Source organism: Candoia aspera, chromosome 8 (assembly GCF_035149785.1).
Source record: "Candoia aspera isolate rCanAsp1 chromosome 8, rCanAsp1.hap2, whole genome shotgun sequence".
Classification (NCBI taxonomy): Eukaryota; Metazoa; Chordata; class Lepidosauria; order Squamata; family Boidae; genus Candoia; species Candoia aspera.
Genome location: NC_086160.1, coordinates 74,587,915 through 74,606,233, shown reverse-complemented (window position 1 = coordinate 74,606,233; position 18,319 = coordinate 74,587,915). Strand labels below are relative to the sequence as shown.

Here is an 18,319-nt window from a genome sequence, read left to right as displayed (position 1 = left end):
TAATATATGTTCCTTCTATATACCCACACTGGCATAGGTGTATGTCTGACAACGCATAATGTATGTGATGAGGTGGACTACTCATTCATAAAAATTTCTAACATAATATAGCAGTTAATCTTTAGCGTGCTTGGTATTTGCCAAACAACACCCAACCTCATCCTCTCCCAATTTCGATATTGACTTCATTAATGGCACAGAGGAGAAGCTGAAGGTACCAGGATGCCTTGTGAGCAAAGCTGTTTATTCAGCCATCTCTTGTCTGTTCCTCTAAAGTTGGGCTGGTCCTCATTGGTGCTACGCAGGAACTTCGCCCACGCTCCATGATTAAGCTCTTGTAAAAGTAAGGCCAATAAAACTGGCAAGGAACACTCAGCAATTATAGGCCAGAACAAATACTGGCTTACCAGACAGTGCAGTGACTTCTTAGTTAGGTTTATTCATTGGTCTAAGCCAGTGTTTCTCAACCTTAGCACCTTTAAGATGAGTAGACTTCAACTCCCAGAATTCCCCAGCCCAGCATGCTGACTGGGGAATTCTGGGAGCTGCAGTCCACACATCTTAAAGTTGCCAAGGCGGAGAAGCATTGGCCTAAGACAACTTGGCCTTGTCCCAAAGTGACAAGATCCCAACCCTGAGAGGAAACAGCCAGAGTTAATGTCACTACTAAATGAAGCCCATCCCTCATGTATCTTTAAGTCTGTCCTGTCTTGCCATATCCACAGCCAACTCATGCTGAGGGACTGCCAGGATTGGGACTAGTGAGGAATCCAATCTAAAATTGGACAGAGAAGACAACAGAGGAAGGGAAGGAGGAGGACACCAGGATAAGGAAGGGTTAAACAAGTTAAAGTGGATTCAGGGTTGAGTTAGACTATGGTCTGCACCAGTAAACTGCTTTACGTAACGTGGAATCATCCCATCAGCACCAGGGACAAAAGCCCCATGGCTCTAAGGCCTGCTAGGTTTACTTACCCAGAAGCTTCCTATGCAACCACATCTTCTACTAGACACATGAAGTGAGCTAAGAGTGAGGACATTGGACACATTGGGCCATGATCGCAATGATGAAAATATACACAAGAGCTGGATCCAGGGGGCTCCCTAAATCCATGATTTGATGTTCAACGTGACTTATCAAGTATCACTGACTTCAGTGGGTCTAGTCTACACCTGACTTCAGGGTTCCTCAACCTTGGCAACTCTAAGCTGTGCAGACTTCAGCTCCCAGAATTCCCCAGCCAGCTGGCTGGGGAATTCTGGGAGCTGAAGTCTGCACAGCTTAGAGTTGCCAAGGCTGAGGAGCCCTGCCTTACCTGACCTGCACTAAAACTGCAGTGTACTGCTGGGACAGCCGCTGAAGGAGTACGACAGAAGCTCCACGCAAGTAGGTGACACGCCCCCACAACCGAGAAGCAGCTTCTTGCAGCTGCCTCCAGCTCTCCGCCACTCCCTTTAGGCGCTGTCATTTTCTAGAGCATATAAATGTAGGAGTCTCTCACCTGTATTTTTATGGGCCAGGTGAAGTTGCTGACGTAGACGAAGAAAGTGATGTTGGGATTGTTGCGGAAATCAAATTTCTCGTTGGAGAAGCTGTCCTTATACTCCTTGATGTGGTTCTTCGAAACCACTGGAATCTCCTCCCCAGCCTGTGTACCAGCTTACGAGCAATTTTTTTTTCAAAGCAGAGGAAGAAACAAAGGGAGTGGGATTAGCAGGACACTAACAGCGGGACCCACGGAGATCCAGACTGAAACTGTCATTCAGTCACAGTGACCCCACCGACTGCTGTTGACCCGGCCACATCTGCTGAAATTCCTCTACCACCGAAGGCTCCTGGGAGGACTGCTAAGTGAGCCGTCAGAATGGTGCTCTGGAGAAAAGCTAGACGATTAACACAATAGACTCAACAGCCTTTCCTTCTGTGCCAATCTCCAGCAATATACCAGCCCCGAATGATCAAAGATCTTGACCTTTTAAAAATGTCTCAGTCACTCAACTGGTAGTCCGTGTTCGCTTGATCTTAGGAGAAGCTTACATTTTAAATTTTAAAAAAATGGGGAAAGATCCAACAATTCTAGTACTAACGTTTCTGGACACCACTGGAAACCCCCTGGGGCAACATTCTCAGTCGGTGTGAGAAAGTGAACAGGCGGCCGATGGCTCTTGGTTAGACGAAACTGTAAATACGAAGTGCTGAAAAACCCCGTGCTGTAACACTTTAAAGAGTGCTGATCTTCCTTCAACTCTGCAGTGTTTATTGTGGATCATCAGACTGACAAGAAAGGCTGACCTCAGTTTCCTTGCGACCATCAGTAAGCAACTGTTACGAAAATGCTTGTTATGGGAAGCGTTAACGTTACACCAGCCCCAGCAAGCGTTCAAAGTGGAAATCAGATAAACGGGTATTCTATTTGTTTCTCAGACCACCTTGATATACTAACAGTAAAGCCACACCTTGATCAATGCTCAGTGCAGAAACCTATTAAATCCACAAGTCACTGAGACATAAGAGTGGTCTGCATATAAAGAAGTTAGACCAAGGGAGACTTGAATCTTTTCTTTCGACTGGTTGAGCTGCTGTGAGGTCACAGAAATGCTACAGTCGGTGAGAAAGTCAGGAATTGCTGGGATGAGGCAGGAGAGAAGGAAAGAGGGAGATGGTAAGGGACGACATGCAAAAAGAAGAATTTGAAAGCGTTAAGGGGAGAGAGAAGAAGAGCAAATGGGGAAAAGCAACAAGCGAGGGGGGGAGAACCGAAAGATGAAGAAACTGCATAAGTAGAGGCTGAGTCTAACGCTTCGTGCATGGCTTAAAACAGAGGAACTGGAATTTCAGAGCTGTGGCCGCTGGTCTTTCCTTAAGCATTTTTAGGCATTTCTCCTAAGCCTATTTGGGAACGATTCTCACCTGCAAAACTTGTCGACCAAGTGATGTTAAGGTTGAAGTTTTTCGAAGCGTTGATAAACATGTCCAGGTCTCTGTTTTGCTGGTTTCAAGGAATAAGAGAAAACCACGGGTTAATGGCTTAAGCACCAGGCAGCTTCTGCACAAACTGTTGGCATAATTTGGGTAAGAGGAAGGTGGGCCCCGGATTCAGATCTGCCTCCTCTATGGTAAATTAATCCACTGTTTTGGTCACCGTCAGCTATTTTTCATTTTTCAAGGAAACTGGTCTGCAGATAGCTAAGAAAAAAGCAGAACTGAGGACAAGATGGAATAAAAATGAAGGTAGACAGATATACATCAAACCAAGCAGATGGAAAAGAAAGAAATACACCGCAAATACACTTTTTTCCAGAATCTAGATCCCAACACATTCTTCCCTTGAATTGTGTTTGTACCCAGATTTTGGACTACGTAGACTGTATTTTCCTTTTCCATTTACAAATTGCAAGCAGGCAATCCCGTACTCCCTTACGTTCGCACTCTTACGCTTATCTCTTTTTCCTTACAGTTCAAAAGCTACATTGACAAGCAACCTGATATCTAGGATTCTACCGAACAGACCCCGTTTGGATAGCAAAAAATACCAGGCATCCACAGTTTGAACCACATAGCTGCAGGGCTCTAGTAACATCAGACGAAGAGCCCCATCTCTAACTATCTGCTCAAGAAGATAATTAGAGATGTCTGGACCAGCTCCCCAGTCTTTCATATTTTTATTCTTTCCAACCCAATGGAATACTGGAATTGTGGAAAGAGGCTTGGAACTCTGTCCATCTGTCTGTCAGCAAACAACAACAGAACAGGGCAGGACCAAATCTGTTATGGGGGAAAGCCATCAAAAGAGGGACTGGTCCAGATGAACAGAGCAGATCCAGATGGGGGTTGCAGAGAAAAAAATATCCAGAACAAATTCCCTCAGTGCAACCCCATGGCAGGGGCAGTTGGGCAGCAGCTTATAAAGTTGCTGACTCCACTGTCCTAAGCAGCCCCCTCGCCCCCCACCCCAGTTACATGACCCAGAACAGTGCCAACTCTAAAGACTTGGTAAGGAATGCAGAAGCCACACTCTCTTCTCTCTGGAGCAACTCCTAAGGACCACTGCCAGACATGCAATATTGTACCACCATGTAGAGAAAACTAGAGACGATCTCAGTGGCTCATTTATCTCACTCCAGAGCCTGTGGACCATCCACAAACGTCTTTTTTGTGGCTCATCACAAATGTGGGGACTCCCTCCAACCCATTACCAATTTCTCCTGAGACTGTGGGTGAAGGTGAGATCGCTGGGAAGGGGGAGGCTGTAATTCCGCATCCCAACCCCAATCCCATCACTCCATTCCCAGCTTCAGACAAAGACTATCGATTTTCAGCTTAATTACACAGGACAGTTGTATGGAAAATGTATCTGTTTCAAGCACACTTTTTCCCACCAGCCTAGGGTGCTGGCAGCTATACAGGTAGTCCTCGACTCACGACCACAATAGGGACTGGAAGATTCATTGTTAAGTGGTGCAGTCGTTAAGCGAGGCATCATGTGACCGCACCCAATTTTACAACATTTTTGTGGTGGTCGTTAAGTGAATCACACAGTCCCCCATTGATTTTGCTTGTTGGAAGCTGGCTGGGAAGATAGCAAATGGCATTCATGTGACCCGGGATGCTGCAACATTTAACACATACCAGTTGCCAACCACCCAAATTTGATCACATGACTGCGGGAGACGCTGTGACGGTTTTAAGTGCGAGGACTGGTTGTCACTTTTTTCAGTGTCATTGTAACTTCAAACGGTTGCTAAATGAATGGTTGTAAGTCGAGGACTACCTGTATTCCAATGCATCTGGTGGAATCTAGGCCGGGGAAAAACTGTTACACAGCAATGAATTCCTGGAGTTAAGGACAAATTGGAGGATGCATTCTTCCCTTTCACATTGCTGCTTATTAGCTAGGGATTCTCCACAACAAGACCAGGGTATCGTGACCTCTTTCATGGGCACCAATTAGCCACATTATGTATAAAAGAAAAAAAAAAATCTGGAACTGCACGCAATATACTGACTCTGCTGGCCAAGGACAGGCAAGACCTTTAAATAAGCAACACAATGCAGAGTTGAGAGAGTCTACCAACCTCTTCAGGCGTTGCTACAAAATTGATTGCTGTGTAATAGCGATCGTCTTCTTGGGAAAGGCTGAAGGTGAACTGATAGTCAATAAGAAGCGTGTCTGCATGGAAGCATAACGAGATAGTTAGGAGACGTCTTGGTTCAAGGCCAGAGCAAGCAGAAGGCTGGTGGCTTACAACTTGCTGGTGGGAATATCTGGAGGTGCTGCCTGGCTGCCCTCCCTGTGAATAGGGAAGGCAGTGGGGAACTGCTATAAGTCTAAGGCTGAAAGCCCAGTCACACTTCGTCTCAGCACCACAGTGGATGGACGATAAGGCCCTCGCTATTCCACGGGGTAGAAGAAAGCCGGTGAAGGGCTTTGAACAATCCAGCAGAACAGAAATGGCAAGCACCGTGTTTAATCCCTTTTCACGGGCTGTCATGATCCGAGACATGGAGAGAATGCCGATGAGGACGGATGGAGCCCAGCTGGCAAGAAACTCAGCCCCATGAGGACTGGATGGTCTCTTGATTTGTGGGATTTCCGTCATCTCCTTAAGACCAGTTCGTTCTTGCAGGCATTTAATTTATCTGGCTAGCTTTTGATTTAGTTTGTATCTGCTGTTCGCTTTCCATTTTAGACTCTAATTGGTTTTTAATGTGTTGTTTGATCATTTGAAATTGGTTTTGCTCGCGCGGTTTAGATTAAAAGGTGGAATGAAAATATGTCCAAGCAAACAAATCTCTGTATATCACACAGTTAAGGGGGAGTTGGTTGGCCTGTTTTACTTTTAAGGGCCTCCTTAAAAAGTGTTCCATCTTTGTTTATCCTCCTACAGTTTTGAAAATCCGAACTGGGTCTATATTCTTTCAGAAAGAGGGGTGCTCTTAAAAGTCATCATTGCCACCAGAAGCCAAGTGACATCGGGAGCTAAAAATCGCTAGTGCCAGATGGGGGACCGACCACACCCTTTCCCACACTGGCAATCTCACGCTTCATTTAGTGCAATGCATTCATTGCAGGGCTACTTTAGGGGTTGGTCTGGAAGTTGCAGTGGCCAGATTGTGGGGTGAGATATTTGGCCCAGGTTGCAGCTTTATTACAGCAAATGCACTGGCTGTCAAGCTACCAAGGCAGGCAGGCTTTGTATGGTTACGACAAAGTCCTACACCGCCTGGGAGGTGGAGCCCTGCCAGATTGGCCTTCATAGTTTTAGACTAGTCGGTCACCAAGATCATCAGAAGAGATCCTGCTACACTGAGAGCTGCTGAACCCCATTTCACAGGTCTCCACGGGCAGACCTTCTCCATGGCGATGACGCGCTCTGGAACGTGCCTCCTGAAAACTCGCCTCTTTGCCCAGGCCTTCCAGGATGAAAATTGGGAAAAATTTTCCCCTGCACCTTTTAACAAATGCGTTTGCACTGGGGCCAGGATTTTAATCTATTGGAGCTCCAGCTGTATTTCTCTGTTTATAAATGATTCCTCATTGGTATTATCTATTCTCTCTTTTCGCTTGAATTTGTACTTGCATTGGTGGGATCTATTTCTTATCTTCTTTTAAAACTAAGTAACAACAACAACAATAAAGTACTTGAGCTCTGGCATGCGTGTGTATGTTATATGGGGGGGATGATCTTTTTTATTGGTGCTCCAGCTTGGGTCCCCCCCGCTTTATTTTAATGGATTGGGAACCGTTCTATGATTGCTGCCCAGTTTCTTTGAATGGATGGGCAGCCACAGAGAACATGATCAGTCAACCAACACATAAAAAGTTTTCCTTTTCTCCAAGTGAATATTACGTTTTTATTAGTTTCACAATATGTTATTTATTTATTAAATTTGTAGGTCATCCCAATCTATCAAGTCAGTCCCCCTAGGCAGACCAGATGAGGAAATCCACTCCACAGGAAGGCTAAAACTTTTATTGAGGGTGGCTGTAATAACAGCACCTCGCAAGCCTGTTTGTGCTGGACCTTCCCCCCCCCCACCCCCTTATACTCCTGTGAATCAGGGAGGTGTCTGCCTGAGCCACTTCCAAATGTTATCTCGTTGCTCTGGACTAGCCGCTTCTGCCTAAGGAGTGGGTTCCTGCATATCCCTGTCAAGGATATCTTCCTGAATCTCTACAATCATGACTCTGGACAACTTGCAAAAAAAACGATAAAAAACATAAAGGTACCAAAAAGGAGGAGGAAGAGGAGGAGGAGGAGAGGGAGGAGGGAGGGGGATAAAAGTCCAAAAAGTAGAGCCAACTGAAACCAAAACACTGTGCAAGAGGTCCGTCACCCATGTCTTGAAAGCCTGTTTCAATAACATCGGGGGGGAGGGGGATAGAAATTGCAGAAGGATGTTGCTCCAGAGGGCAGTTGCCATACTTTACGTATTTTACTTTTCACTGTGAATTGCTTTCCGATGCGTCAGCGCAGCAAGCAGTATATATTATATTGAATAAATAAACAAATATTGACATAAACTAACATTGTGTGTATACCATTTCTCCACAAAGACTTAAACCAAAGGTAAGTCCAGAAGAAATACAGATATACATTTACTTGAAAGTAGGTGAAAGGGGTAAAGATGAAGGATGAAAAGAACTAGCAGAGACATTAGCTTAGTGACCTTGCCAAAAAGCTCCAGAAAGAAAATCCAGAATGAGCAACGAAGCGTGTGACATCCTGCCTCCTCACCTGTCTATTGCCAATCGCTCGATCTATAAATACCTAATTTATGAACAGGCAAAAGAAACATGGTTTCCACTCACAGTAGCAGGTTCCTTTGAGAGGGTTACCCTGGTATCGGTTCTCGACCTCACACCTAGAGGAAAGAGCATTAACAATATTGGCCTCTAGTCATAATTCTCTCATGTACATGTGCTCAGAAATTTTTATTTCTCTAGTTGATTGGTACTTCCTAGGAACAATTTGAAGTAGCAGTGTCTTCTGGAGTAAAGTCAGAGTTACGGTAAAGGTAAAGGTTTCCCTTGACATTAAGTCCAGTCATGTCTGACTCTAGGGGGCGGTGCTCATCTCCGTTTCAAAGCCGAAGAGCTGGCGTTTGTCCATAGACAGTTCCGTGGTCATGTGGCCGGCATGACTACACGGAACGCCGTTACCTGCCCGCCGAAGCGGTACCTATTAATCTACTCACATTGGCATGTTTTCGAACTGCTAGGTTGGCAGGAGCTGGGACTAGCAACGGGAGCTCACCCCGTCACGCGGATTCGAACCACTGACCTTCCGATCGGCAAGCTCAGCAGCTCAGCGGTTTAACCCGCAGCGCCACCGCGTCCCTTTTAAAGTCAGAGTTACCTTCCTTATATTGCCTAGAAGCCGTAACTGCAATTCACGGATTAAGTTCTTGCCAAATTCCATAGCTAATTTAACTCGGTTTGCAAACCTGGTCCAAGTTCAGTTACCTGTTCCAACCAGGCGTGTAAAACCAGCCCAGTGAAGACCGCTGTTATTGGATAAAGCTTTAAAAGGCAGAAATAATCCAGCAAAACATGGCCTGCATTTTGCCTTTTTTTTTTTTTAAAGGCAATACCATTTATAGCTAAATGTTCGCCAATTTCAATTTGGGAGTCAAAATTAGCACTTTGGGAATAGCACAGAAATTTCCATCCACATCCTTGTGTACTTTCTTCACCTACCTAAACACACTTATATTTACTTGTACCAGAATATGTTTCCTACCACTGGTTCTAATACGCCACAACATCATTTCTGTTCAGAGCGATCACAGTAGAGCAGAAAAAGTCTGCTGTCTTAACTGTAATGAAATTCTCTGAGCCTGAGAAGGAGAACCAACATTTGTAAAACTTAGCAGAACAAACAGATGGTCATTGAGTTTCTTTATCTCCTCTCCAGCTAGCCAGCTCACCTTTAACGCAAGAGGGAGTTAGAATGAAGATCAAAGGCATCAAGGAAGACCCGTCTTAACACACCCCTTATAAACATACACACATTTCCAGTTCCCACTCTGTAACCCAGCCCTCTTTTTCTCGCAATGAATCTGGCTAATAAGCCTTTGGGAGAATCTAGTTTCTTGGTTATTGTCAGGGGCCCTGACAAAACACAACATTACCCTGTGAAATTTGGCTACACCAACGAAGAGCAACAAAGCCATTCAGGAATGAACAATTCACCCTCATTGGTTATACTAACCCCTCCTAGATCGCTCAACAAACGGGAAGACGCCAAGGGCAGGTAGGAAGCGAGGCGGGGCAAACAAAGAGAACACTTTCCCCTCCTTTCCCAGAAGTCTCTGAATTAGGAAAGGGAATGGGAAACAGACCGATCTTTCAGCTCCAGCAGTCACACAACACAGCTAGGCCAACCATCCAGTTCTGTGGCTTACTCTCAATACTGAAGGAAGATGCAGAGTTTCACAACAGAAGTCATATAATGTACAAATAACTTTGTACGACAAAGGTTAACTGTGTAACTTCTGCATTTAATACGGAGGCCGTGTAGCCAACTTTTTTTAAGCGGGGCATCTGTAAGCAGGAGAGACTCACATGATGCTCTGGGCCTGGACTGCTTTCTTCTGTTGAAAAGTGAAAAAATTGGGGGAAGGTGTCACACATCAGCACAGATTGTGTTTTTGGTGTTTACGTCACCAAGGACAGAACGGCACCGGGCCACAGGCCACCGCACTCCCACGGGCCCCAAACTGCTTCCACAGCCACTACTCACAGTTGGCATTCTTCTCCTTTGATTCCTTTGGTGGTGCAGAAACACTTCCCGGTATTCGCATTGCAGAGAGAAGCGTGGCCGTTACACTTGCAGGCTGTAAGAGAAAAGCCATTTCCGCAAAAGAAACGCAAATACTTAATTAAGAAGAAGTCAAACCATTTAGCGTGCGTTGGGCAGGTGGGAAGACTTCCAAATGTGGTCTTCTCGGGCAAAGTAATTCAGTCCTGTCATTACAGAGGGCGCTTGGCAAAACACCCTTGAGTGATACGATTAAGATGAACTGTGAATTTAATCTCTTGGCTCAAACAGATGGGCACGTTACCCCAAGGTGAAACCGGCATCATTCTGCTAAGCGGGAAGCGAGATTTCCCACATTTGAGAGGCAGATTTAAGGTCAAGTAGAAGGTCACACGTAGAGCCAGTGATCAGGAAACTATTCCACACACTGTTTAATATTTTGCTTTCATTTGTATCCAGCATCTAAAAATACTCTGCTCTGCTCTTGAGTGAAAGGGTTCTTCCAACACAGATGCCATGATCTTTCAGCGTTAGTTAAATTCAAGATTGCAGATGCTCTGGCCCTAAGAGAACTGCGGAGTAGCAGGGTAGGAAACCAAGGGTGGGTACGTACATGCTGGGGCTGTTTAGCAATCCAGATTTGAAAGGGAAAAGGTGACAGGGATGATTCAGAGCATGCATGGGTGTGCACCTGGCAGCTTCTTTTAAGAAACTGCCAGCAGGTCCAACACAAATACGTGCACAGCTGGGGTGTGTGAATTTGATTTTAAAATTCATTCGACTTTTTTGTCAGCTTTTAAGGCTGGAGAGATAAGCTTTTAAGTGCGTAAGCAACACCTGCCAAAATCTCAGAAGCAGCAGAGGCTGTATGGCTAGTGCTGGAAATCGTCTGCCCACACGCACATTGGCGACACGTGCGCCTGCACAGCCCGAGGCTTATCTGATGGGTCTTTTAAATAGACACAGCACGCTCAGCCAAGGTCCGCACCGTTGGTTCTGCTACTGGATGGATACGTACAGTACATTTTTGAGTCAATAGTTTTGGAGAAACTTCCTCCAAGCATCTTCCAATTCCACAAGGGATGGAGGAAGTCAGTTACGAGTTAATATCAGTATTAAGTGGTTTAACGCGGCTTCTTTATGAAAAAGAAAGCAGAGGGAAACAATTATACACTTTTAAAAAATTGCCTGCTTTTTCCTCCTCCCTCCCCCTCCCCCTTCCCATCACCCTTTCCTCTCGAATAGCCACAGAGATGGAATTCCTAGAGGAGCCCTATGTTTGTGGGGTCTCTGTAGGGGTTCACCCCAACTGTGGATGTCAGAAGGGACCATTAATCATCCAGTCTTGCAGAAAAGATTTTTCTTTTTTTAACGTATGTGGGCATATCAATATTTTAACTTCATTCAAACAGCTTATAAATATAAAGATGATGTAACTGAACAAAAACAACTATGAAAAATGGACTTTGCAATCATTTATTCAACGAAAACAGGTATGCCATTTCCTTCTGTGGAAAAAGCTAAGTACACCTTTGGTGGCTCAAAATGTAAATAGTGCATGGTATTTGTTATATTATCTCCCCTTTATTTATCAATATTGTTGAAATGAAGATCAAATATCTGTATGCTGAAATACATTGAAAAAGCCAAAAATTTCAAATGGGATGTACTTACAAATTGATCTGAATTCCCATGTAATTTAGCTCTGAGCTAATTCACATCTGTTTAAGATTAAAACTAACCTTCCCAAGAGTACAGGTAGTCCTCGCTTAACAACCACAACTGGGACTGGAATTTCGGTTGCTAAGCAAAACAGTCATTGAGCAAATCTGACCCAATTTTACAACCTTTTTTGTGGCAGCCATTAAGCAAATCACTGTGGTCGTTAAACAAATTACGTGGCCCCCACTGATTTTGCTTGCTGGAAGCTGGCCAGGAAGGTTAAAAATGGCGATCATGTGACCGCAGGACATTGTGATGGTTGTAAATGCGAACTGGTTGCCAAGTGCCTGAATTGTGATCATGTGACTGCAGGGAGTGGGGGGGAAATGCTGCAACGGTCAGAAGTGCGAGGACCTGTCGTAAGTCAGTTTTTTCCAGCACCGTCGTAAGTCCGAACCTTCACTAAACAAACGATTGTTAAGTGAGGACTACCTATAAAGGGTTGAGTCAATTTGCTGGTTTGGAGAATTCACATGACATAGCGCTCCTCCCTATGACACAGTTATGAGTTTTGTACAAACAGGGTCACTGCAGCACGTCTTCGGGGTTATAAACCAGCAGCAGTGACAATCCCCCCCTCCCCGGTTAATGACTGCACGTAAGCGATTTTAAGAGGCCTTCCTGCCTGAAGAGCAAACGCATTCTGGTTAGCCTGCAGGACGGGGACTCTTAACGAGGTATGCAATGCAAAATTCTATTCTCCCCGAGCCATCACTATCAATTTAATCAGTGAAGGAAAGCATGCATTCCCTCTTAATTAAATTGTGCACAGGGATACACAGACAATAGCTGGGCCACCTTTTTCAGAGCAAAAGAAAAGCCTCTGGGATACAGGCATGCAATGGTTAGGCACCAAAAATACAGGCTGACAAGCCGTTCCTCCGGGGCTGAGCCCTCCACCTGAGCCTCTGGACCACCAGAGCTGAAATCAAGGGCACATAAATAAGCAATACCACGGATGGAAAATTAAGACACGATTCCTCAATTCGCCTAATTTTATCCAGAGGTCCTTGGCCTGAGTCTTAAATTATTGAGAAGGGAGTACGGGCGCACACGCGCGCACACACACACACACACACTCACACACACTTGACTGCCACTGCCTGCCGAGAGTATCACAACAGCTAGGTGACGGGAGGGAAAATCACAGTTGCTCAGCGCTGGTCTGCAGTCAAGGGGAGACGAAGGACAGGACTTACGCTGACAGGTCCCTCCGTTCGTGGGGTCGCCATAGTAACCAGAGATGCACGTCTCGCAGTGTTTGCCGGTGGTCAAGTTCTCACACCTCTCGCAGATGCTCTGGTTGACACATTTGCTGTGCCCGTTACACTGGCAGGCTGTGGACAAAAAAACGTTTCGGCTGGGGCCTCTCTTGGCCACCCCAGTCCCTGCTTTCCTAGACGAGCAAGAACAGGGCCCTCCAAGGCAAGTTGGTCACTGGAACCCCGGATCGGACTATGCCGGCTCTGCCTTCTAGAGATCCAGCTGGAATGAAAGGGATCTCCTAGAGCAGCGTTACTCAACCTTGGCCGCTTTAAGACGTGTGGACTTCAACTCCCAGAATTCCCCAGCCAGCATGGCTGGCTGGGGAATTCTGGGAGTTGAAGTCCACACATCTTAAAGCGGCCAAGGTTGAGAAACACTGCCCAGAGAGATGTATCCGCAGAGTAATTTCAACAGCAATTCTTTTTATAGCCTTTCTAAGCCACCCTACTCCTGAAGGACTTTTATACAGGGGAATAAAAGCAATGCAACTAACACAAACCTCGGCTAGTACAATAAAACTCCTATTAAAAACCATCATGGCCTCGCTGATAAGCTGGGGCCAAAGGCACGATGGAATAAAATCGTTTTCACCCGCCTGCATCATGTCAGGTGGGGGCAACTACTGAGAAGGCCTGCTGCTTTGGCCATACCCCCATGAACTTCTGAGAATTGGGAAAGGTGGGGGGGACGCTCCTGTGATGACTGAACTGGTGGGCTGGTTCTACCCGGGCAAGGCATTGACTGAAGGAGCCTGGTGCTGCGCTGCAGGCGGCTTTCAAGGTAAGGGCGCTTCAGACTGGGCCTGGACGCTTGCAGTGTCTCTAAGGCATGCCTTCCCTAGTGCTGTTGTTGCTGCAGTTCGTACCAGCCGTACTTCCCAGGTCAAGGGCAGGCCCACCAAGGGAGGGCTGCAGTAGTGCAGAGTTTTCATTCTCCCAGTCTGGACTTTCTGCAGGCCTTTTGCTATCATGGTCCTACAACTGTTCTGGAGTAGGTTAGAAGGCTGATTTCCCAATGCCTCCACCCGCACTGCTGTGAGGGTTAATGCAGCGGGAGGGACAATGCAGTGTCTCTTCTCAAGAGATTGCACTCGACCGGAAGCCCACATCCTGCCCCAGAAGAAATTTTGTCCCCCTCAGCTTTCCAACTCAGGCCGGGCCCTGAATCTGCCAGTTCCCCCTTGCTCCTTGGTAGGCGCTTCTGACATGAAAAAAAAAAAATTTTTTTTTCTTCCCACGGTGCATCTTTTATAGACTGCAATCCACTAATTTTCCCTAAGTCACTCAGGGAGTACTTTTGGATGAGGAGGAGAATAAAAATGCTTCAAATAAATGACTGAATAGTAGAGATCTTCCCACTCCCTACTTTTTGCACTTAACACGATGCTGCAGAAATTGATGCTAGCCGCTAAGCTGAACGGGAATCCCGGAAGCTGCAATCCCAGGGCATTTCAAGCATGCCAAGTTAGGAAAAGCACCTGGCAACCCTCTTGGCGTGCTCTGCTGGGGTTAACAAGGCAGATCTGTAACCTTAAGATCATCGTCTCCTACAGCAAGGGGTGCACCCCTCTGACTGGCTGGAGGGCCTTTGAGGGGCAGGCCAAAGCTTGCATTCCAAAAGCAGGTGAGGCCAAAGAGGGCGGGGCCAGAGCCAAGGTGGGCAGAGGCATTGAGAAATTCTGAACAGGGACGTCAACTATAAGAGCAGAGAAAACAGATTCATCTTTATTTTAACGTAATATAAAATTGGGAGGGGCGGGAGTGAGGAGGCATCACAGGCCATGTTGGAATCTCCTCCTGGCTGCCGTTTGCTTATTTATTTATTTAATTAAATTTAGGGGTGGCCTGACTCCAAATGACCTTAGCTTGCCTATACTTTTGAAAAGGAAAGAACAAAACGGGGGGGGGGGGGAATCACGCATGTCCAGAAAATAAACATACACCATGCACCGACCAACAGGAGCTCGGCACCCACCCTACCCTGTGGCCTGGGAGAACAGCCAGATTTTTGGAATATCAACAGCGGGGGGGTGGGGGGGCATGCTTTAATTGAAGGGACCTGGAGTGTAGGTTTGGGCACCCCTGCCTGACAGCCTGGCTACTTCAAATCAGCGTTTTTAAATACCTGGACACTGGATGAAAGACCAGTTATATTTGTTCTCAGTCTGGCACAGGCTGGCATCCAGGACAGGGTCTGGGTAGAGCTTTCCTACGGAGGGCAGAGGGGCTGCTGGCATCCTCATGGGGGCTCTCGAAGAGCCTTCCATGCATCGCCCCTTCCCCGTGTTACTGGGATCTGTGCACCAGCCGCAGCCCGGTTGCTCCAAGCAGTGGCTGCAGGTGAAGTAGCCGGAACAATTTTCAGCTGCAAGGAGAAAGCAAAGGAAACGCTCTTGTGGGTTAGAGAGGCCACCAGCATCAGAAGGTTTCAGGCCTGTCCCCAGGCAGAAAGGTGAGAACTGGGCTATCCTTCAGCTTTGGCATCCCTTTTGCCCCGGTCTGATCCTACCACCACCCCTTCCCACTTCTTTATTTGGAGAAGCCAGAGTTGGCTGTTACATCCATACTGGCAAACAATGGCTTGGACTCGCCCCTCCAAACCACAACTGGAAGCCACACTGGTGGAAGGGACTTATGTTGCTGCTGCTGCTGCTGCTTTCTCTTTCTTATAGGTGACGCCTTTGCGAACATCTCCACACCACCACTGTGGCTAAAATGAGAGGAGCTTCGTCGTTTGGCCGGGATTACGTATTTGCACACTTGGCAAATATGGTGAGCCCCGCCATGGCATGCACACCCCTCAGTAGGATCAGGAAGGTCCAAAACACTGCTTCTTGACTTGGGGGAAGGCTGTGGAGCAACACTGGCCAGAAAGGGAAGACCTGCTCAACGTGGAGATCTCAACACAGCCCTTTGAACCCAGGCTGCAATCGAGCAGTCCACCTATCCCAGGCCCAACCCGACGTTTCATTCAATAGGCTGCGGCAGGCCGTAACGGACTGACACACAAGCAACTCTGCTTCCCCATTCCAAAGCAACTGACCCCTTCCTAGACGCCCCAGCCACCCTTCTGACCCCAGCAAGGAGGAGACAGCTCACGTGGACAGCTGCTCATGGTATGCCACTCCATGCACTGGCCGTAAGGGAAGGAGGCCACGTATGCGTTCGAGTCTACACACTGCTTCTTGTTGCTGCACCACATGCATTCGGAGTTGCTGCTGGTGCATTCGCTGCACGCCGTCCTCAAGCCACAGGGGGTGCGGCACTGCTTGGCGCTGTGGTTGGCTGCAGGAAGAAGACACAGGATGCAGCGCAGGGTGAACGCAAGCCGCTTTTCCCACTTGACAGGGCTGCAGACATTTGCAGGTGTCACCAAGGCATCAAAGAAAATGTTCCACTCGAGAGGGAAGGAAGCCATGTTTCCCCTCCCACAGCCATCCCCCTTTGTGTGCTGTCCATCTTCATCTCCCTCGCTAGGGCCACCTTCTTTCTGCCAGAGGTTATTCCCTCTCTCCTGGAATCCAAACACCTCTGATCACCTTCTCTTGCTCTTATGAACAGGATGATGTTGCCTGAAGGCCCTCTCCTGAAGTCCAGCTCTGCTCCTCTTCCTCCCTGTTTTCCAGCTTTCTCTAGGTTTAAGAGCTGGAACACGTTTTCATGCCTTTATTCAAAACGGTAAACACCGCCAACTTCCTTAGACTCAAGACAGTTTTCCATCAGACAAAATCCAATGAAGTCTTAAGAATCCAACATCATGAGTCAAAGCCTAACAAAAGGCAGCCTTGTCACCATTAGCACCCAAACACTGCACAATAACCAGATCTGAAGGACCTTCCTAAGGGCCAGGAAGTTCAGGGCACTGTGTACCTAGGAGGAAAGTCTTCTAGAGTATGGGGGTAGCTACTGAGAAGGTACACTGTTGGGACCCCATCTCCTTCCTTTCATGGGGGTGGGGATCCTCAGCATTCCTTCCCTAAAAGAACGTACAATTTGAGAGCCTCCTGGGCTCCAAGGTCTGCAGGTTGCCACCGTTTAGCCAAAATGAATTTGGGATGTTGTAAGCCTTCATTCCCTTTCAGCTCCACACTGCTAATGGCCAAAAGGATCCATCGTTCTGGAGCTGATCCACAGGGTGATTCTGCGCAATGCTACCAATGGAGACCCGAGCAACTCTACAGAGACCCATTTTGCACCAGATCCCCTGGTGTTCATCGCACACCCTCCAGCCTTTAGCTTGCCTCCAGCAACTTCCAAATGGACCTAGAGTTTTATGTTAATTCATCTGTGTTTACCTGCAGCATTGCAAGAAACCTTGCAAAAAGCTGCTGGTTCAATCCCAGCCAAGTGCAGACAACGACAGGACTAATAGCTTGATCAAAGTAACAGAGCTTGCTGCTTTCACAACAGTTGATGTTTTTCAACTCCTTGGCCCAATCTTGGCTCTGGATTTTCTGCTTACATTGGCTCAAGTCTTCAAGAAGGCCTTCCGTGAGTCAACACAACACAGCCTTCCCAACCCGGAGGCCGCCAGACATCCTGAGGATCGTGGAGGTTACAACCCACATTGGCCAGAGGGCATCAGGTTGGAAAATCTCTGCCAGCTTTCTTTCCAATTGCACTTCTATAGTGCTCGGGTCCCTCTTCCTTGATTCTGTATGGTGCACTTCTACAGCCTCTGCAAAGTTTGATCCAGGTGTGCCTTTGGCAAGAAGAACAAAGCTGAGCGATACTTTACCTGGCCTTTCACAGACGCTGCCGTTGACAAGGTTGATGCAGGTAGCTGCCTTCAGCCCCCGGTGGCTCGGCTCGGCTAAATAGCTGCAGAAGCCAATATCGCTGGGTTCCCCTGGAAGCCACCGGAGCAGAGTGTTTGTAAAGGGGGACATGTCTTCCCAGCACCAGTACGATACATTGATCTTCCGCAATCCAACCCAGGGTGTCAAAGCTTTGGGCTGGAGGTGGGGAGGGAGAGGGAGGGAAAGAGAGAGAAGTCAACTAGCCGAACCACCGCTTCAGGAGCTTCAGCGGGACTCATGAGCCACACTGCAATGTTCAATACCCAAGAGTATCTTCTCTATTTAAGAAAAGGTCCTACTTATCATTCTTTGGGACAGTAGCCATCTCTCTGTGTTGCCTTAATGGATACCTAGGTTGCCTGGGGTAAGAATCCAAAAGTTCATTGCTAGCATCTGATGAAACAGAAGCAGGAAGGACTCATCTGAGCCAAACTTAACAATGGCCAGAGCCATATGACAAGCCACTGGGGAAGGATTACACCATCCGTACACAGAAGCGTTAGGAACCCAGCTGCTCCCAATTCCTGGGAGCCGGGAACGTCTCAATTCCCCGAGCTCTTCTGCCACAGCTGCCCGGCACTTCTATTGATCAGATTATGAACAGCTTGGGCCCAAAGGGGAAGGCTTGACAAGGCTCCGTTCCAGGAAAAACAAGGAGAAAGGGCACATGGGGAGGGTAGGAAGAAATACCGGTAAATCTTTATAGTCAGAAACTTAACAGAGCTTTTAGATGATGTGCCAGCAAATAAAACCTCTCAGCTGGGTGAA

At 47.1% G+C, this 18,319-nt stretch overlaps 1 protein-coding gene across 2 annotated transcripts in view; it reads right to left on the bottom strand.

The window, feature by feature from the left end:
• The window catches only part of ATRN (attractin), a 197,649-nt gene that overhangs the window by 86,002 nt on the left and 93,328 nt on the right, over positions 1-18,319 (bottom strand). For both annotated transcript variants that reach the window (XM_063310528.1, XM_063310527.1), the window contains exons 16-24: positions 17,491-17,707; positions 15,852-16,037; positions 14,878-15,117; positions 12,687-12,824; positions 9,748-9,841; positions 7,815-7,867; positions 5,077-5,171; positions 2,912-2,990; positions 1,503-1,660 (exon numbers count right to left, since the gene is read on the bottom strand). In XM_063310528.1, coding sequence (XP_063166598.1) covers positions 1,503-1,660; positions 2,912-2,990; positions 5,077-5,171; positions 7,815-7,867; positions 9,748-9,841; positions 12,687-12,824; positions 14,878-15,117; positions 15,852-16,037; positions 17,491-17,707 — 1,260 coding nt within the window. The remainder of the gene's footprint in view (positions 1-1,502; positions 1,661-2,911; positions 2,991-5,076; positions 5,172-7,814; positions 7,868-9,747; positions 9,842-12,686; positions 12,825-14,877; positions 15,118-15,851; positions 16,038-17,490; positions 17,708-18,319) is intronic.